At 38.7% G+C, this 21,993-nt stretch overlaps 1 protein-coding gene across 15 annotated transcripts in view; it reads left to right on the forward strand.

Annotated features, from left to right (window-relative positions):
• STAU2 (staufen double-stranded RNA binding protein 2) overlaps window positions 1-21,993 on the forward strand; it is a 303,654-nt gene that overhangs the window by 95,543 nt on the left and 186,118 nt on the right. For all 15 annotated transcript variants that reach the window (XM_036829847.1, XM_036829842.1, XM_036829844.1 and 12 more), the window contains 3 exons: window positions 14,992-15,151; window positions 16,394-16,501; window positions 18,569-18,781. In XM_036829847.1, the coding sequence (XP_036685742.1) occupies window positions 14,992-15,151; window positions 16,394-16,501; window positions 18,569-18,781 (481 nt within the window). The remainder of the gene's footprint in view (window positions 1-14,991; window positions 15,152-16,393; window positions 16,502-18,568; window positions 18,782-21,993) is intronic.

The following is a 21,993-nucleotide window of genomic DNA, read 5'->3' on the forward strand; positions in this document are numbered from 1 at the left end:
GTGGCTTCTCTTGTTGCCGAGCACGGACTCTAGGCACGTGGGCTTCAGTCGCTGTGGCTTGCGGGCTCTAGGGCACAGGCTCAGTAGCCGTGGCGCACAGGCTCAGTAGCCGTGGCGCACGGGCTTAGTTGCTCCGCGGCATGTGGGGTCTTCCCGGACCAGGGCTCGAACCCACGTCCCCTGCATTGGCAGGCGGATTCTTAACCACTGCGCCACCAGGGATGTCCCTGATTGCATGCTTTTTCTCTCTCTTTTCCTCACCCCTTGTCTCCCTCATCGAGATGAAAATGAGCATCTTCACCACTTTAGCTGTTCTCTTTTACCTCGGGTCAGGTTTAGGATCTTCGGCTGCTGTTTGGACTATGTATTTAATTATCTCAGGTGTTATTCTCATGATGGCTTACTGCTTTCCTCAGTTTAGGTTTCCTGGGAGCTTATTACTCATTCATTTCCCAGGCTTTTTCTCGGCTTCAGTTATCAGAGCCGTGACCCACTCGCTTTCTTTATTTTCTCATTATTTGTTGGCATTCTCACAGTCTCCGGTCAAGATGCACTTCTTCAAAGATAAATGAGTTACTAGACTCCTACACTGTGGTTGACTGACAGGTCACAGAATAGTTTATATGGATAGAACGATAACCCAAACAGGTAAATAGATGTCCCTTAAGACATAAAAACAGAGAATTTTTAAAGTTGTAGTAAAAGTAATATTCATTATTTTACATTAGATTCATCTGAATATTTATTTGGTTGGTTTTTCCTGGTTTTCATAGTATCTGGACATGTCAGTGTGTCTTCTGAACACTACCTGATATTTTGAAGTGCATTGGCATCTCGAATGACTGATGGACCAACGGGCAGTGTTCCTAGGGAGACACGGAATGCTCTTCTTCCCGTTGTGGTGGGAGCCCTGACAGGGGTGCCATCCAGCATGTGAGGTGAAAGCCTAGAGGCCTGCCAGCATCACTGCGGCCCTTCCTGGGCCTTCCGCAGCAGACATAGTAACGTGGAGCTTGTGACAAGGCCCCTAGGTTATTTACGGGGAATAAAAAAAAAAACATGAGAGGAGCTGAAGTATCATAGAAACACTGTGGACTATCTAAGAAGGACGATGGGTTAGTTGCCAAGAAAGAAGAAGGACAAACAACTATGGTTTCCTACTATGTTCTGGCACAGAGTGTAACTTGCCCAGGGTTACAGGCCAGTAGAGGACCAAGCTGGCCCTCCAACCCAGGATGGGGTTCTTCAAAGCTCGTGCTTTTTCTGCTGCATTATGCTAACTCATGTAAACATCGCCTCTTTTGGAATATTAGGATATCATGGCACACTTATTCAACAATAACCTCAAAAGCTACTTTGCCCACAGAAGAGAATTTGCAGCATGACTGAAATGCAATTTCTTATTCATATTGTGAACGGGAATAAACCATCATAATCAGAGATTGGAACTGTTAGCCTTGTAAAGTTCTAAGTATTAGCCTTTTCCCGTGTGTGGTAGTCAGACTGAATATCAGTGTCACAGCTTTACCAATATCGTCTGATTTGTTGCCATGCCATGTTTTTGCCTCATGGGTTCATGGCAGAGGTGAAGAAGATTTGATGATTCTCAACTTAGTGCACATCCTGGAATAAGGCACAACTCATACTACTTACTGATGAAAAGCATACCGAGATCATCTGCAGCGATACGGGGAAAGGAGAGCATAGATAACTGCATTCCACATAGTATTCCTGGGAGGATTTGTGCAGAAAAATTAAACAGTTAATTTAAAATGACTGAAAATTCAATTGCTTAGCATTACCTCAAAGTATTTGTAGTTAAAAGTAGGAGAGTTTTCTAAAGGTCGCAGGTACTCTTCTATTTTAGCAAAAGGTGCTTTTTACACTTTTTATACTGTAAAAGGATCCAGGTAGTTGAGAAAGTCCTTTTCTCCATTTCTTTGAAAAGTAATCTTTGAGTTAGAGGGTGCTGTTGGCTCCAACGATCGGTATAATTCCAGTAAATCATCTGGTATGGATTATAATTAAATGCCAAGTGTATTACCAATAACCAGAAGAAATCTCTAAGACTTTTCAATGATTATTATCAATAATCTGAGACTACTTGCATTGCCTGAATCTACCTGACAGCATACCTCCATGTGGCAATTTCAGCTAATAAATTATATTTCTACTTTCAGTTGCTATGAAGTCACCCAAACTCCGCATTTGTTGTTGTTGGTGGAGTTTTAATGTATATGCTCTTCTAACGATCGTGGGAATATGAAACAGAATGGTTATTCACTTGATTAATCTTTATTGCAGGTGAGAGGATAAAATGTACTTTATAAAATACTTGATTAAATGTACCTATTTCTTGGCATACATCTTTAGATGTTTAATTATAATTTTTATGTGTTGGAGCCAACATTTTCCTGTAGAAATACAGCTCAAGATTTAATACCAGGCAACAGTGGAAAATGGGATTTAGTATGAAAATATTTGCTTTATGTAAACCTTTTTATGAATGTAGCTAATACATAAGTGAAGTCAAGCTGTAAAAACAATTAGCTGGGAGAATACCAAGTAAATTTTTTATATTCCAGTGAATATCTGTTAACTACACATTATTGTTGTCATTAAACTATATGCAGATGTACAATTAGATTCACTTAGATTTGGGTAAAAAAGACAAAGTACTAGAAGTATGCAGTGCGTATAATTACTGTTTGCATCTCCAAACAAAGCACATTAATCTTTCTGCAATACTGCTGATGTAATGTCTCCATGTTGCTTCTGGGAGTATTTGAAGTGGGCAGGCATCCAAAGTTGTAGTTAATTCTGATCAGCAGAGGCACTAGAGTAGATGTCTGGGTTGGACACTGTAACAAAGCAAACAATTTCTAAAGCTCTTGGAAGATTCCGGTGCAAACTCAATCATGCATTTGAATCTCTTATTCTAGACATTACAAAATTAATTTATCCACAAAGGGTGTGAAACCCCTTCTAAAATTATGATTTGTTACGTTTGTATTTTTATAAAAATTCAAACTTCTCAAAACCATCTACTTTGAGGCTTAAGCTAATGAAGAAACAGAAACATTTGAAATATTTTCTGGAACCAGTCCCAGGAACCATTTTGTTGCTGGGAAGGATTTGAGAGATTTTCTTCACCAGTGGTCTTGAAAGGACATTCTCAGACAGCTCTTAATCAAAGATGATCTGTTGATGGAATTGAATAATGAGAATCTTCTTACAACTCAAAGAAAAAATAAGCCATATTTTCGATAATTTTCTTAAGCTAAGGATCTGCTGTTAGACTACTAGCATGCAGTATTTAGTGAATAGGTATTAAAATTTTAAATTGTATTCCTTTAAAACATTTTATAAAAGCTTTTGAAGTGCAAAGTGCACTCCAAGGGCACAAACACATATATATTTGAAAATTGCTCCTAAGTAAATACACAGATATGTTACGATATTTCATGAAAAATACTATAATTTCCCCCTTATTTGCCACTTGAATCAGATTGAGAAAGTTGATACAGACAAAATCTTTCATATTACTGATGAGTCTTAGAGAAAATAAGTCCCGCTACCCAAAAAGATTGAGTAGATGGAACTTAAATCCAATTGATCTTAATGTAATCTAAAGATCTTTTCCTCTGTTCACTCTCTGAGTGTTTATTTAAGCTTATCAAGCTTGTAAATGTACTTGATAAACATTTTAAATTGTATTTCTTAAAATGTTAAGTAATCTTTATTATATTCAAGATAAAAAGCTTTTAGCAGATTAAACAATAACCTGCGGGAATACACAGACTCTTAACTAAGGCAGCATGTCTCCAGGTGTGTTTTGTAGAATACACATGCTAGTTCACGAAAAAGGGGGTTTCATTACCAAAAATATTTAGGAAACACTGTGTAGTGTTTTTCCCTCTTGAAGACAGGACAGTTCAGACAACATAAAGCCTATGAGAAGGCAGGTTCATTAACCTTATAGCTATGTTAATAGATACCTTGCAAATTAATTATATATCCACCGCGAGAAGTTAGAAAAGGAATGACTAAGGTCTGAGGAAGGAAAATGAATGTAGAAATAGATTAATTAGAAAACAGAAGAATAATAGAAAAAAATGCAGAATCCAATATCTTGTTCTTAGAACCAGTAAAATATTTAAATATGTAGCCTAATCAAGGCAAGCAATTGTGAGTTTAAAGCACAGATGTGCAAAACATGGTCTGAGATGGGGGAACACTGCAGATGCACCAGAAATGAAAATTCTCATAAAGGACTAATTTGTTCAACTCATGGAAAATGATTTCAGAACCTTGGATGGATGGGATGCTTTTGTAGGAAAATATAAACGATCAAAACTGACCCCAAAAGGAGAAAATAAAGAAGCAGTTGCTCTAGATGTAAGAGGATAAGTAATGGAATAGCTGACTGCCACCCCTCGCCCAGCACCCTGAAGGGAAAGCACCTGACCTCGGTGGTTTCACAGAGGAATCTTACTGAACCTTCGGAAAACTGGAAACAGATTATTCTGGGCAACCAAAAATAACCTTGGTGTCTAGCTCAACAATGCGAGTTTGAGATAACAACAAAGGATAGAGCTTCAGATCGATATTATTTGTAGAATATCAATGGAAAAATCTTAATTGAAATATTGGCAGACAGAATTTGGCAGTACATTGAAAGAAGAACCACCATAACCAACTGGGATTTATTCTAGGAATGTAAAATTGTTTCACGATTAGAAAATATGTTAATAAAATTCACCTTATTAAGAGATGAAAAGTAAAAATTGTCAACTACACAGATGCTGAAAGTACATTAAAAAAATCCATTCTCAACTTAGAAAATCCAATACATTATGAACAACTGAATATTACTTTAACACTGTACACTGTGTACTCTGTCGATGCACCCACACATACTCTCTCCCCGTCTCTCTCACACACACACACAACCATCCCATCTTTTTTTTTTTTTTTTTTTTTGGCTGTGTCACGAGGCATGCGGAATCTTAGTTCCCCGACCAGGGATTGGACCCACGTCCCCTGCAGTGGAAGTGTGGAGTCTTACCCACTGGACCACCAGGGAAGTCCCATCCCATCTCATCTTAACCCACCTCAACAGCCAGCGTTATGCTTAATGAGGACACACTAGCCACATTCCCATTAAAGTAAAAAACAAGACCATCCGTTATCAACTGCTGTTTGGTATTCAGTTGGAGGTATGAACCCACACAATTAGGGAAAATAAAAGGAATGAAATGTGGAAAGAAATAGGAAGAAGTATCATGTTTTTGCACATCAGTTGTGATTATCTGGAGAATTGCAAGAGAACTAAAAACTTGTTAGAGGCAGGCAGGAGAATTCAATAAGGGAGATGGGACCAAGTTAACATTCAGGAATGAAAAGTCTTTGTATTCACAAGCAAGGGAAGGGAAGGAGATCCCTGTAAGGAGGTAGGTGCTCTCTGTCTTCAGCATCCATAAAAATCACCCAGGCTGTTTGGTAATCATGTTGATTCCTGGCCTCGTCCAAAGAGTCTGATTGTCAGCCTTGACTCTGCGTTTTCACAGGTGTTCCTAGACCCCTCCAGGAGGACTCTGATGGTTTTTGTGAGGGACCCACACTTTGAGAAATGCTGCCCTGAGGACCCCACCCCCATTCCTGTTCCGTCACTCCTCACTTGGCTGCCTGCGGTGCCAGCCATTTACCTGTCTCAGACGGTGTGCTGCAGTACCTGGAGGGACACAGCGGCAGCACACCCTGGCAAGAGAGCCCCCAGCTTCCTCTGCTGGGGACCCTTCTTTACTGTCACAAGTTCTAGCACTGGGCGTCGGCCACCACGTGAGAGGCACGCCTGGCGGCTGCTGCTGCTACACGCCCGCCGTCCAGCGGGATGGCAGGAAATAGGGGGTGTCCTCTGGTCCCTGTGCTTAGGGAGAACACTGAGCAGAGGTTCGGGGCGGTTGCAGCCTTTACTAGCTTGCCAAGTTCTGCAGGGCTGCATTTCCCTGGAGTTCATCACTCTTTTCTCACCAGTCCTATAGTCAGTCTCTTAATTCCTGTGCTTTCCAGTGCTTCCCTGCTTGAATGATCACTGACCCTTAGCAGAACGGTAACTGGTTAAGTCCAGCTCCTCTGACTCTGTACTTGTACCCAGGAAGCCACAGAAAAACGTAACTGTGCTGACTGGTCCCATCTTGAAATAATGAACACAACCCTTAGGTGGTTTTCAGCACTGCCGGCAATCCCCTGTATTCTTCTGGGCAATCCGGTTTCCTGTGTTCACAGATGACTTGTCTAGACTATGCAGTGGCCTGCCAGCCCCCCTCTTCTTGCCTTTCTTTGGGCAAACAGGAATGAGAGACTTGTAAGTAATAAGTCCGACTGTGTCACCTCCCTGCCTAAAACCCTCTGATGGCTTCCATCACATGTGGGATTAAGTTGTGGCTAGTTTCCTGCCACTCACCCCTTGACTCACTTCTTCCAGGTATAAGAACACTTGCTGTTTCTCAAAAAATGCCCCATATGTTACCACCCCAGGGCCTTTGCACTTGCTGTCTCATTTGCTAGGAACACTTTTTCCTCCAGGCATCCCCATACCTAGAATTCTTACTCCAACCACCTCTTTATTCAAATGCCACATCCTAAAAGAGGTTCTCTGTTCTGCTTTGCTTTTCTTCCTAGCCCATCTTACTAGTTGATACTATTTGATTGATTGGTTGATTGATTGTCTCCTGAGGCCTACCATCCCTAGGGATTAAAGCAGTCCCTGGCATGAATTAGGTCCTTAATAAATATTTTTTGAATAAATAATTTAATCCACATACGCCCACCAACCCCCACCCCTGGCAGTCAAACAAGGGCAGGAAGAAGACCAGGTTATTAATTTCTGAGCGTTCAGAAGGGAGGGATGACTTTTATTCCCTCTCCCTTGCACTCCCCCAATCTGGCAGGCTAATTTCTGGGAGTCTGCCAAGAATGTAAATAAGAACAGGTGACATCACCTAGGAAGACTGTCTTGTCTATGAGAAACAGAAGTTTGAACCTTAGGGAGTATGAACATTTTTTTTTAAAATTGGTTTTTATTGAGGTAAAACTCACAGTCACATAAAATTCACCATTTTAACTACTTTAAAGTGTACAGTTCAGTACACTGTGAATTACTACGTTCACAGTGTTGTACAACCATCACCACTATCTAATTCCAGAACATTTCATCACGCCCATAAGAATCCCCCCTACCCCTGAACAGTTACTCCCCACTTTCCCTCTTCCCAGCCCCTGGCAACCACTAATCTACTTTCTGTCTGGTGGAATTGCCTATTCCGGACATTTCATCTGAATGCAATCATACAATATGTAGACTTTGTGTCTAGCTTTCACTTAGCGTAATGTTTTCAGAGTTCGCGCACATTGTGTCGTGTATCAGTGCTTTGTTCCTTTGTATGGCTCTACAGTACTCCATTGTTTGGACGTACTACATTTTGTTTCTTGATTCATCAGTTGGATGGCCCTTTGGGTTATTTCTCCTTTATGGCTGCTATGAATAATGCTGCTATGAACATTTGCGTGCCCATTTTTGTTTACACACTTTTAAAAATTTCTCTTCAGTTTTAGATATCTGGGAGTGAATTGCTGGGTCAGATGGTAATTCTGTGTTTAACTTTTAGGGAACAGCAGTGGCTGCACAACTGTAAGCGTCCTAGTGGGTGTGCAGTGGTGTGTCATTGTGGTTTTGACTTGCAGTTCCCTCGTGGGAACGTTAGCGTTGAAGCACGGGTTCCCGAAAGGTGGGTTACCAGAGGAGGCAGAGCGTGAGAGAGAGCAGCGGTGCTGCCATCAGCTCGGTCTCCTGGGCTTACAGTGCCCCAGCTTTCCCTTTGGAACTGATGTGACCACTGATCTAAGTTTGGCTTAAATTGCCTTGATGTTCCAAGTCTATCATGACCTCCCCAAAGTTCACAGTTAGTAGCTCTGCAGTTTAAAGCGCTCATTTATCCAGTTCATTCAGACGCAGCACAGTGTAGAGGTTAAGCCCGTAGCCTCTGGAGTGAGACTGTTTGGTTCAGACGCTGGCTCAAGGGGGGGAGCCTTGGACAAATAAGTGAACACCTCTGTTCCTCACTTCCTCGCGTGCAAAGTGAAGTTGAGATTGTTACCGTGGCTGAATGAGATGAGTATGCACAGAGCTTCAGACAGTGGCTGGCACACGGTGAGCTCTGTGTGTTGGCTGTAATCATGATGATGGTGATGGTGGTGATGATGATTTATCTAGATATCCATTTAGGGAAGGGGCAAGAACATTTTTATGCTGGATCCAAGTTTGGGATTGAGGGTGGTAATTGTGTGTTTATAGAGAGGTGCTCTGTGATAGCAGGCTCTGATTTCCATAGTCCTGTTGTGATACTGGCGTCAGTGACACAGTACAAATGATTGGCTCTTGTGGCTCATAGTCTGTATTCCACAAGTCATTCCACTAATTCATCAAATTTACATTTTGAACACAGGTTTACTTTTGTTTGGACAGGGACTAGACTTACTTCAATAAAATATTTTCTTTTGTTTATACACCAGTATAACCATATTCTTTTTAAAATTTGGAAATTATGAAAGAAAATATCGTTTATAATTCCATCACTTCAAAACACCCTATCCCAGCTTTTAGTGCATCTCTTTCTATATTTTCCCTTATGCATTTTAAACATAATTATAATTCTACAAATAGAATAGAATATCCTTACATCTCTTTTAAAGCTTATTTTCAGCCGTCCTGTGAGTCTTTTCTGATAGATCCTAATTTTTGAAATTTCTCAAGACTAAACATTCAGATCCCATAAAAGATATATTTTCAAAATTTATAGATGTGAATAGAGAAAGAACTCTCTCCTATCTAGACGTTTTATATACATACAAGCTTGAAAATGTGCCAAGGACTATTTTATAGCTTTATGATAAAACCTATTATTTTTCAATAGCAAGAAAAAGAATGCTTAGCTGTGCCAAAACGTGTACAAAGAGTCAAAATAATCAACAGGGCATTTGAATTCTAAGTTTTGGCCTTTATAGTTCTTTAAACATAAATTCTGCAAATATTTTACAGATAAGTAAACTGAGATAGAAAGATTAAGTGACATTTCTGTTTTCAGTCAATGTTAGAAGTAAACACAGAAATCCAAAGCCTCTCCTTATTAGATCAGAAGATAACATGTTCATATATTTAAGACATAAACCTGTAGAGGAGACATGAATGCTTAAGCTGGGCTGAGATTTATGATAATGCTATCAAATAAAATGAGGCAATTATTTTTCAATTTTTAAAAGTTCTAATGTTATTTGGAATATGTCTTTCTCACCTTGTAAAAATGATACTTAGGAAAGTGGAGATGATGGAGAAGGCAGTCACAGAATGCTAGGGAGGATTTTAGTTGTTTAGAAAGATAAACACAAAATGAGTTCCACAAAGAGGGCATTAATGAGGTAGATTGAGGGAGGATGGCAAGGTCTATGGTATAGAAAGTTGTTATAACTGACAGTCAAATATAAGAATAAGAATACCCATATTCTTGTAAGAATACTATGTAAGAGTGTAAAATCTTCCCTTTGTTCAAAAACCAAAACAAAACTGTATAAGGAATGTCAAGCATTAATTCAAAGGAGCCAAATATCATTCTTTCTTTATTCTTGTAGTGACTTGTGAAGTCTTGAAGACAGGCCAGATCTAAAGACTTTTTTGAGATCTAAAGAAAGGGAAACTTTTATTTTCTTTTATTTGAAATTTTGTTTGTTTTTTATAAAACTTCCAGTGGACAGAGGGCAAAGAGGAATGGGAAAAAAAAGCGGTCTTAACAAACAGCCTTTATAAGCCTTACACTGTTAGGCAGTGTGGCACTTGAGCCCATTTTCCTGACCTTTTGCTCCTGCCTGTTTTTGTCCCTGCTTGGCTTGACGTACCCTAAAAACATAGAGTCTCATTGTGGAGGTCTGTTTGTTCAGCACCTACTCGGTAAGGCACCTCTGAAGTCTGTTAGTGGACCTTATTAGGTTAGAAAGAACCCTTGCATTAGCTTCTCTGGCCCGCCAAGGACATAGCTAGTTTAATAAACATATATGAAGAAAAATAGAAGATAAAGCAGATTTTCAGGAAACTACTTAAGAGTTTCCTAAGCTCTGAAGTTAGGCAGACTTGAGTTTGACCCCCAGCAACTTGGTTGGGGAGATTTGCTACCTCTCAAGGTGACCATGGGGACATCTGTCTCACCAGGCTGCCATGAGGAGTAAATGAGAAAGAGGTGTAAGAAACCTAACCGTGGTGCTGTAAGGACTGTGTGCAGTCCTTTGCTTGCATGGGGTTAGAAACAGTCATCAGGTCGCGTCAGCCACATTGTAGGCTGTGGTGACCTGTGGAGCAGGTGCTCTCAGACTTCATTGTGCAGACTCACCAGTAAAACTTGTGCAACTGAAGACTCTTGTTCCATCCTCAGAGACTGATTCAGCAGGTCAGGGTTAGAACACAGGAATCTGCATTTGTAACAGGCACTAGAGATGATTCTTATGAAAGCGGGATCGCACTTTATAAAATGTACTTTGGAGGCTGAGGGTAGAAGCCATTTGACCTTGAAACTTTAATAGCCTGGATGGGTGAGTTTTCATGGCTCATCTTTTAACAGTAAAAGATAGGGATCTAAGCATTGATCATAAAATTCTAACTGAGGAAAATCATTCAAGAATAGCAGTGTAAGATTAGGTAAGTATATATGTGCCAATTTGTAGAAATAAGTGCATCACTTATTAGAAGCACTTTACCAGAAATAAATAAATAAAAATAGAAAAAGGAACTCCATTAAATAGAGCATATCAACCTTTAAAGTTAGTAAACTCTGAGCTTCTTTACCAAGGGAAATGAATATTTAGAGACCAGGACCTAACACAAAAAGAATTCTTCATCTTCTCTCCTGTAATTCAATCTGGGAGCCATTAATGAGAGTGCTCTGGTTAATCTTAATTGTCATGATGATATGAGGAGATGTGATATATAAGGTATTCAAACCACGTGGGGTAGATTATTAAGAATCATTGTTAAGTAAGAGGATGGAATGAAACAAGTCAGGCGTCGGGTCTTGGTATTTCCTGCTGTTAGTGCTAGAATATTTTACTTTTTATGTTAAAAATACAGCATACCTAATTTTCCCTCTGATATTTATGCAGTATAATATATATGTACATACGTATCCACATCAGGCACATACACATACATAGAGCCATATTTGATGCCCAAAAAGGAAGAGGCCCCAAGGGCTCTTTAGTGTGCAATTAATATTTTGGTCAGAAAATCAGCAGATTGTTTCAGTATGGTTATGTGTTATGACATCATATTCCAGTAAAGTTATAATGAACAGAAATTTTGTTTGTCTCTGTGGCAAACCGAAATGAGTTTTGTAATTGTCAGCAGGCCTTAGTGATTATAGTGGCGCCCACTCCCTCCACCATAGTTAAAGGTCTGTTAGCATTCCAGTTGTGGACCTCTATTTTCAGAAGTGTATAATTAATTGTAAACATTTGCTCTGTGCGGAAAGCTTGCCATGTAGGATCTCAGTCCAGAAGTAAACTTCTGATTTCAGGTTGTCTGTTTTGAAGTTTTATAGTGAAACCAGTTAAAAATACGCATAAAGTTCTGTGGAGGTGGGAAAACTGAATTTTGTGGGAAACAAAAAACGAAAATAACCTGCATTGATGATATTAGTCTGTCAAAATTTCTGCATTAAAGGGATCTAAAATAAAATAGGTAATAGGAAATTGTGTACTTCAGTGCATCACTAGTTACTGCAGTCAAAGAGCAAAAAAGATTGTGGTTTTAATGCTTTTTAGCCTCTGCATGTTAAAAATATCTTTTACTATAAGTGATTTTTTTCTTCCTTTAACTTTTTTATATTTGCCAATTAAAAATGAGAACATATGACCTACAGTAAAAACACGTTTAAAGTATTTTATCTTAATAGAAAACTGTGGGCCAAGAAAATTGACTTTAAAAATTTAAAACAGTGACTTTTTCTTTTTTCTTTTTTTTTCATACTCACTCTGGATTTCTCCACAACATTTGACATTGTTGATTATCCCTTCCCCTGACATTGTGTTATAATTTCTTTTCTAACTCTGACCCTCTTTCATCTCCTTCGCTGCTGTCTATTATTTCCCCTGCCTTTTGATCATGGGCATTAATCAGATCCCAGCCTTAGGCTGTCTTTTTAGGTTCTTTTACACTTACCCTTTCCAGGTGCTTATCCACTCAACATGGTTTCAATTATTACCTCCCAAATCTTCATCTTCAGTACCGATGTACATTTCTAGTCCTTCACCTTCAGTAAACCTTCACTGATGAGTCCCATCTGCCTGTGAATTCTTATAGAGTGGGCTCTATGCAGTTTATCTCAGGTTGAATATAGAGCTCTGCCACTTGGATGTCCAATAATCATCTACAACTTTAGTAAGACCTCGATTGGCTTCTCTTTGCTTGAAAAGAGACGCTTTCCTGCACAGGAGTGATTTTTAACTTAATCTTTTAGTGTTGCAGTTATATACCCAGCATTCCATCAAAATCGAATCTGTTAGTTTTGCTAACTTGCCCAGTCCAGTGGTCACAGTTCTCAGTCATCATTTCACTTGACGTGTGAGCATCCCTCCTGCTAGATATACTTCTCCCATTTGGCTTTCAGGAAGGGCACTCTGCTTGCTTGGTTTTCCTCCTGTCACGCCCTCCCGCAGAGTTCTCACTGTCTTGTGGCTTTAAATTTCACCTACGTATTGATGATGCCCAAATTCTATCTCCACCTTGGACGTCTTTCCTGGAGTCCAGACTCACAAATCTGACTGTCTCTTTGACGTCTTCATTTGGATGTCTAACAGACTGAATAATTTAACATCTCCACCCCAGAGCTGTTGATCCCAGCAAACCCATTCCTTTTGCAGTCTTCACCAACTCAAGGCATGGGTGCTGCATCTTCTAGTTGCTCATGTCAGAAACCCTGGGGTCTTCCTCGACGCCTCTCTCATATTCCATGGCTAGTCCTTGGGTAAACCCATCTTCTCCACTTTTGAAATTCATCCAGAATCCAAGTACTTCTCATTACTTCCAAAGCGGCTACCCTAGTTCAGGTGTCTGTATTATTTCAGTAGCCTCTTAGCAGATCTCCTTGCTCCTGTCATCATTCCCCTACAGTCTGTTTTCAACATGATAGTCAGATGATCCTTCCAATCAGTGGAAGTCAGATTATGTTGCTTCTATCCTTAAACTCTGGCCATTGCACTCCGGGTAGAAGTCAGATCCTTACAGCGATTTCTAAGGAAGGCCCTATGGAGTCTGGACACCTCTTCCCATCTCTTAGCTTTCCTTCCTTTACTCCCTTGATGCTAACCAGGTGGGAATCCTCCGAATTACTTGAACACGTATCTGTGTGGTTTCCTTCCTCATTTATTCCAGGCCTTTACACAATTGTCATCTTCTCAATGGGACACTCACTGACCACTCTGTCTAACCCCCCCTCCCCGTCCCACCCCACCTGACATTTCTGAACCTTTCCTTCTTCTTCTGTTCAACATGTAGTTCTAACATACTAGATATTCTACATATTTATCTAATTTATTGTCTGTCTTCTCCACTCTAATGTGTGTTTTTGTTCACGGTGATGGTCCCCCATCATAAGAAGGTGCTCCATAAATAATTGTTAAATTAATGGATTTTATTGCATATCCTCTTAGTTTCTTCTAAGTTTGTTCTTTCTTCTTCCAGCCCCCTTTATCCCCTCATGTCTGCCTCAGTGCCGCTTTCTAGTCACGCATCCTTACCTCAGTCTCATTAAACACAAACCTGCTAAAGATTTTCACCTTAAATACATTTTATTGTGATTCTTTCTGCTTAAGAATTGGCTTAAACTCTCCATTCTTTCTTATGTTGAATCTGATCTCCTCATTACTTTGCAAAGTACTTATTACTTTGCAGTAGGAGCTCCATCCTACTACTGTTCTTCGCATGTCTAATCATGATTATCTTCTGCTAAAAGCACAGTAATCTGCGTGTTGTCACCTAAATGGTCTTTGCTTGTCTCTCACCTCTGTGGCAGGTCCCAGTCCTTCAGCACCAGACCATTTGGCTCACTCCTGTCAAAATGTGACTGAAAACTTCTTGCCAGGAAGTCTTCTGTGATATAGTTAAATAATTTTTACAGTATTTATGTTTAATGTTGTTTTCTAAAATATGTTTTTCATGGAGATCAGCATACATTCTTTATTGTCGATAGATATATTGACTCACATTTTATCTTTTATAAATACATTCGTGAGGTTAAAACTTTATTGGGGGGACTTCCCTGGTGGCGCAGTGGTTAAGGCTCTGAGCTCCCAATGCAGGGGGCTCGGGTTCGATCCCTGGTCAGGAAACTAGATCCCACATGCATGCCGCAACTAAGGGGCCTGCCAGCCACAACTGAGGAGCCCGCCTGCCGCAACTAAGACCCTGCGCAACCAAATAAGTAAATAAACGAAGAAAAAAAATTTTATTGGGGTTAATAAGAGGGTATGGTGCATTATATGGCTGGTGTCATTTTAAAGAAAAGAAATCTTACTAATGATTATAGAGTGATTTTTTTTTTTGGCTGAGCTGGGGCTTTGTTGCTGCGCACGGGCTTTCTCTAGTTGCATTGAGCAGGGGCTGCTCTTCGTTGCAGTGCACGGGCTTCTCATCGCGGTGGCTTCTCTTCTTGCCGAGCACGGGCTCTAGGTGCGCGGCAGTAGTTGTGGCTCGCGGGCCCTAGAGTGCGGGCTCAGTAGTTGTGGCGCACGGGCTTAGTTGCTCCACAGCACGTGCGATCTTCCTGGACCAGGAATTGAACCCATGTCGCCCGCATTGGCAGGTGGATTCTTAACCACTGAGCCGCCAGGGAAGTCCCTATAGAGTGATTTTATTGAGCTAACGGTAATATTTTTATTTTCGTACTTTAGGTATCATTGCCCAATGCCCAAGATCTTTTATGTTCAGCTGACTGTAGGAAATAATGAATTTTTTGGGGAAGGAAAGACTCGACAAGCTGCTAGACACAATGCCGCAATGAAAGCCCTTCAAGCACTGCAGAATGAACCTATTCCGGAAAAGTCAGCTCAGGTGGGTCACTGCTGCATGTTGCAGCCTGTTTCTTATAGTTGCCTAGGGAGATTACTGAGAAGACAAACAAATGCTTTTTTACAAATAAGGGAAATCTCTGCTGATAGGAAGGACCACTAGAGTAGCGATCTGCTACGATTTGCTGCTCAGCTTACCTGTGTGCTATATTAGACTCTTGTGTTCCTGCTGGGATGACCTTACCTTTGAGCACTTTGGTTCACCCTGTGGAGTTTCCAGGCAAGGCAGGATTTGGGAATGTGAGCAAGGATGAGAAATAACATTCATTTACCTTGCATCGAATGCTACGGTTTATTGAGCATGGATTACATTGTATTAATTAATCTAGAATCAAGGAGTTTAAAGTGGAGGAGATCTTTATGAACTTTTTAGTCCTACTGTATTTTACCGGTGAGGTTATTGAGGCTGATCTTCAGTAATTTCACTCATTCTCATGGTTTCAGCTACTTTCTCTGTTGACTTCAAAATAGTATCTCCAGCCCAGGCATGTCTCTAAAGTCACCTTCTTAGCGAGTTCTGCACTTAGTTATTTGAAACTGTGCGGTTCAACCTGTACAGTTTCCCTTTCCTCAAGCCTGTTGTTCTTCCCCCTTTGAGATTTATCTTAGTTAATGGCAGACTTAGAATTTTTGTCCTTGTACACTTTCATTATGACCCTTATCTGTTTGCTTATCTGTTTTCCCACTAAGTCATAAGCTTCTTGACAGCAGGAATACTGTCTCTTGATCTCTTTAATGCTTATACTGTGTTCAGTATATGTGAGGCCCTCCAGAAGTAAGTGTTAAATAGGTGAATAAGTAAATTGGCACAGAGCTCCAAAATCCTGGTTTGCATCCTGCATTCTTTCTGCAACTTAGTCTTCATAGAAGATTAAATATCATACACCAGTGGAGATAGTGTGTGTGTGTGTGTGTGTGTGTAATGGAGGTCTCTAAAGAGAACTGGGTCTGAGGATATAGGATAAACTCAAATTAGTGAATGGTTGAGTAAAAGATTTCCACACTCAGCATTTATCCTTCTACTTTGAGGAAAAAAACTAAAACCAAATCGCAAGAAGCCTCACAGCAAAGCCCTCGACTATGGTGGTTACATGTAAATCCACAAGATCCAGTTTCTGGTTTCCTGTTTCCTATTGTATTTTAGATAGGTTCTCTTGATTGTTAAATACATGTAAAGTGTGTTACAAAGTGAAGATTCAATGTCATCCTATTTTTTGTGATTTAGAATGGTGAATCAGGAAAAGAAATGGATGATGACAAAGATGCAAATAAGTCTGAGATCAGCTTAGTGTTTGAAATTGCTCTGAAGCGAAATATGCCCGTCAGTTTTGAGGTATGTGTTCAGCAGAGATCTCCCATTTTTCCCTCCTCGCTCCTTATTATTTTAAATAAACAAACAAATAAGATTGACAGATAAAATTTTAGTACCCTGAAAGAATTAATGTGCTTCCTTATGTTTGAACTCTCTATCATGAAATGATACAAGCCCTGAGAAAATAGAACTTATGGATTCCTGCTGATTCTCTTTGCCTTTTCTGTATTAAGCCCTTTGTGTACATGATATTTCAAGTTTCATCATAAAATTTATTCGCTGAGTTTAAGATAATTTGTAGTAACCTATAAGATTTGGTGTTTTTGATAAGATCACATTGAAAATATTCAGTATAGTTAATATTTAGTGACATGTATGTATTAATATCTAATTTCTTTTAAATTTATGGAGGCCAAAATATGTTTAAATTTAACCTTTACTAAGAAGTCACCAAGAAGTAATTAAGCAGCTCTTTAGTTTACAGCTAGATAAATGTGTCACAAAATATTTATAAAATTGTGTGACATTTAAAAGAGAAAAAATGTTAAATTGTTATAATACCTCCTTTATTAAGAGGTCACTAATTTTGCAACTCAGATATCTAGAAAATAGGCCAAACCCAGGAAATAAGCTGAAACAGTCTATGAGTATCTATCTTCCTTCAAATTATGTGATGTTCATCAACTAGAAAGCTCCCACATTTTACTCTCACTGGCCGGATCTACTTACCTCGACTGAAAACCTGTTTGCTTTCTTAGACACAGTCCTAACAAGTTGGGTTATCTGATTTCTCAGTCCATAGGGACTAAAGGCAGCAAAATGAGGAAGGCAGGAAGAGAATGTACTTGAAGGCCTGTTGGTCCCAGCAAGAAATGATAGGGAAAATATGGAAAACCTATCAAAAGTAATTGCATATAACTCAAAAGTCATTGGAAGATGGGGCCTTTTAAAGGCTACAGTGAAGAGGAACAGTTTTAAAAGTCTTAGATGTCCTTAGAGGCATCAGTATAGTATAGTATAGAATCTCTGATGTTCATAATGATGATCTAATGTGAACAATAAAAGGTTAAATATTTAGTCAGTAGAGTATATATGTATATTTTTTAATTGAGGAAGATGTCCATCAAAGTGGTTAAACAGTTTTGGTGTTTCAACTTAAATTACTTGGAAAGTATGCTTATCATAAATTCCTTATCCCCAATAATATTGGATTATTGAGATACTGTATCTTTTCCTAATTGGTATCCAATATTAGAAGACAGATTTTTAATATAATGTTCAATGGTAAACTATTTAAATAGGGTATTTTTTTTTTTTTTAGGTCAGACTTTTGAAGGAGACTATAAAGCACTCAGGTTTTGGAAGGCATTTTCCTCCCAAAACTGGTATAGCTTAAAAAGAGCACATTAATTCAGGATTTAGGAACATTTATTACAGACAGATTCATAATCCATTACTCTAGAAAGTTAGGTATTTCTATGGCATATGTACTTACCTATTTAAGGTCATGTCACAGAGCGTGAACATTCCTTTTTGTAAAACAGCCTTTGAGGTCTCCATCAAAATTAGGTTATTTTTCATACATAACCTGTTTTTGAGAGGCTTCCACATGCAGGATGCTTTATGGGTTATAAAACTCCAATAAGACATAGTCCTGGCACTCCAGTAACTTACTCTTACAGAGGAGAAAGATATGTACACAGTTATATGCAAATTATCATTCTGGATGGCCTGTGTACCTAATGTAATATGGTATGTTTTATGTTCTTAATTTTCTGTTGCATAAGAAACAGGGTAACCATAATTAGAATTGCCTGTTTTAAGCTAGTGAAACACAATTTTGACCATGAATTGAATGTGTTTATTTAGATTTCTGTTTTTTCAAATTCAGTTCATTAGGCATCATAAGTATCATAAATGAATAGTCCCTGTATAATGACTTCATAATAGCTTTATTGAAGGAATCTATAATTTTGGCATAATTCTTAATAATTTCCATCTTGATTATGATATGAACATTAAGAAAGATTCATGCCATAAGAACACATCTTAAGTGCCTGTACTGAATATTTTACTTACATTTAATAGGTTATTAAAGAAAGTGGACCACCACATATGAAAAGCTTTGTTACTCGGGTGTCAGTGGGAGAGTTCTCTGCAGAAGGAGAGGGAAATAGCAAAAAACTATCCAAGAAACGCGCTGCAACCACTGTCCTACAGGAGCTTAAGAAACTTCCACCTCTTCCTGTGGTTGAAAAGCCAAAACTGTTTTTTAAAAAACGCCCTAAAACAATAGTAAAGGTAAGTATATGCTTGTGAACGTTAGTTTTACTATGTAAACATTATAGTATCTGTAGCTAAAAGTTTTTTCATAGGCCAGGCACTTAAACCTGTGGGTTATAAACAGTCCCAAAATCAGGGTCGGACATGTGTCTATAAATGAATAACAATTCTGTTTTGCTTTTAGACACTTGTATACCTGTGTTTGTTCATGAAATAATAATACCTTAAATAGTTATAGTTTTTTATGGTTTAAAAAATACTTTCCCATTCATGATCACCTTTGGTAAAATTCTCATCATGATTCTGTAAGGCAGATGTTACCCCTCATTTTACAAATAAGGTTTTATGAGACATAGTCAAAGAATTTGCTCACTTGCATTCACCTGCCGTGTGCAGCAGCCTGAACTACTGATCTGTAATCCAGTGTTCTTTCTGCAAACCACACTGCTGTATGGTGACTGCTTAGGATTTCAGGACGTGGTGGTTGGATGCAGAGTAATAATCATATGAGTAATCCTCACACTGATGACAGCAGAAGCAGCCAGTAAATATAAAGCGCTCAGTGTGCCAGACATGGTCCCAGCCCTTCACATGCTTTATCTCATTAAATCCCCATAGCAGCCCTAGGAGGTCAGCGGGGCGATTTGGTTTCTATTCTTTCAGGCATGAATACCGTGTCAAAGAAGAATATAGAGCACACAGCTTTTCAAGATGTTGTAACTCTTTCTTTTACTGAATCAGATTTTATTTACGTTAACCAAAAAAAAAAAAAAAAAAAGACAGAGGGCAGAGGAATGAGATGAATTAGCACTTAGCACAGGACGGTGCCTGCAGACACTCAGCGTGTGTGACGTGAATGGAGCGAGAGTTCTGCTCCCAGAGAAAGCCTTAAACTGCCAGCGCATCAGCGGCTAGCTCAGCCTCGCTTATTTAGCAGACTTCTTCAGAGTATCAAGGATGACAGAAGTGAAGTACGTTTTATCTTTGATGGATTTCTTTTGTTTAGATCCTGCAGTGGTACAACTGAAGTATTTCTGTAGGTTTTATATTTTTGTACCTTTGCTTTATTTAAAAATACATGCATACATATTTACATAAATACATAAATACCTATATAAACAACTACATAAATACTTGTTCTTTTTAATGAATACTGTCACTACTTCACTGCGAGGCTGTAGATTATGCATTTCCTGAAATAGCATTCTACCTTGTGCTGCAAGGTAGACTAAAAATAAACGCCAAATAGGTCCACTCATCATGAGTCATAGTGGTTTTGAGGACTGGCTTTCATTTATATGCTCTAACCACATGGTCAGGGAGTAGGATATGGTTGTTAAGAAAATGGCCATTAGAGTCAGAAAATGACCTTGGAGTGTGAATCCTTGTGACCTGAGCAAGTTACCTAACTTTTCTAATCTTTCACTTGTCTATTTATAAAGTAGGAATAATAATTGAACTTGCTGCACAGGATTGTTATGTGTTACTTGAAATAATACGTAGAATGTATTAGTCATTATTATTAAATATTTATTAACAATACAAATAATAAGTACTCAATAAATATTAGCTATTGTTATTTTGTATCTAATTCTATTCACATTTTACATGTGCATGAATGTATCCATGGTCTGTTTTCCTAAATCTTTATATATATAAAATCTATAGCTTCTCCATGATGGAAGAACAGTGCTCTGCATCAGAATGGCAGTGCAAAACTGGTCACATTAACTTCCACCTAATCTGTTAAACTAAATCTAATCTTAATAAATTAAGAATAATAAGCCTTTAGTCTAGAAAAGATCTATCACTTTTTATAGTAGAATATAAATATAACTCTTGTTACTTTTAACCATAGCCATTAAAAGCAAGAGTATTGTTTAAATGTTATTCCACAAAGGGGGGAGAAACGTTTTGAATTTTAAAAATAATTTGCTACTACCTCCAGTATATAAGCATGTTATTCTAGAACTTTCTTCCTATCCACCATTTAGAGCTCAGCTTAAACTTGACTTCTTCAGGGATGCCTTCTCTGATCCTCCCCCAGTCCCAGATTCGGTTCGTCCCCTGCAATTTTCCTCACATACATCACACTTGCAGTTTCTTGTACCATATCTGTCTTATGTTAAAGTCTGTAGATATTCTCTGAAATGTAAGGTTATTTTGAGAAAGCAGCATGCATACAATGAGTTGGAATCTAGATAATTTTGAGTATGATCAGACCTTCTAGTGGGCCAGTAAGTGGATCAGCTTGGATAGTGTCTTGGTTTTCAGCATTTTAGTCACTTCCTTAAATGTCTTCTACATCTAGGGTCCACCATTCCTTATTATGCAACAGAAGTAGAGGAAATAGCTGTTGATGATTTACCTTGATTTTATTTAGAATAATGAAATTATCACATTGTCTCATTTGATCCTCTTAATCACTCTGTGATGTAGATATTATCCCCATTTTACAGATGAGGTTCTGGGTGTTTAAGAAACTCCCCTAAGATCACAGAGCAGAGTCAGGTTTCAGGTCCAGTCACATCTGATGCCAGTGCCCATTTGAAACTGGTTGGTTGTGAACTCCTTTTGGATTTTAATTTACTCTACAGAGTCACCTTGTTAAAATGTAATACTGCCCTGATGGTGTCTTTGGGTTTAGATTCTGTTCTTTAATGTCGTTCTCTTCTGTAAGATGAGGCCTCAAAGGAGGTTTTCTGATGTTGGAGATAAAGTTTTCTGAATAAGACTGTCCTTACTGGTTTGTAGAATGATAATCTAAGACTTGCTATCTAAGGAATACCTTAATTTTCAAGGGTGCTAGTAGTTAATTTCAATCAAGGGAAGAAACCAGCCATTCTTAACGTTCTCAGAACTCCATTATTCTCTGATTGGATTTATGCATCTGGTTCTTTGTCGTTGGAATCTGTATCAACAGCGTCTTTGGAACTTACAGACATTCTTATAAAATAGGCAAATTAAACAGGAATAAAGACAACATACCATTGGAAGTACATGTTTACGTGATCATCTTCATGGACATCTTCTAGTGCGAGACTCAAGAGCTTCCCTTTACCTTTTCATTGGCATTTCAATCTTAGACTTACGGGTTATTATCTGTATTTGTCTTTTCTCATCAGTCCTTCTTTACTTCCATTATAATATATATTTTTTTCATTTTCTTGGTATGTAAGTAGAAGTAGAAACCAGTATTTTATCAAAAGCTAAAATTTTCCTTTTCTTTC

This window comes from Balaenoptera musculus, chromosome 17 (genome assembly GCF_009873245.2).
Source record: "Balaenoptera musculus isolate JJ_BM4_2016_0621 chromosome 17, mBalMus1.pri.v3, whole genome shotgun sequence".
Taxonomy (NCBI): domain Eukaryota; kingdom Metazoa; phylum Chordata; class Mammalia; order Artiodactyla; family Balaenopteridae; genus Balaenoptera; species Balaenoptera musculus.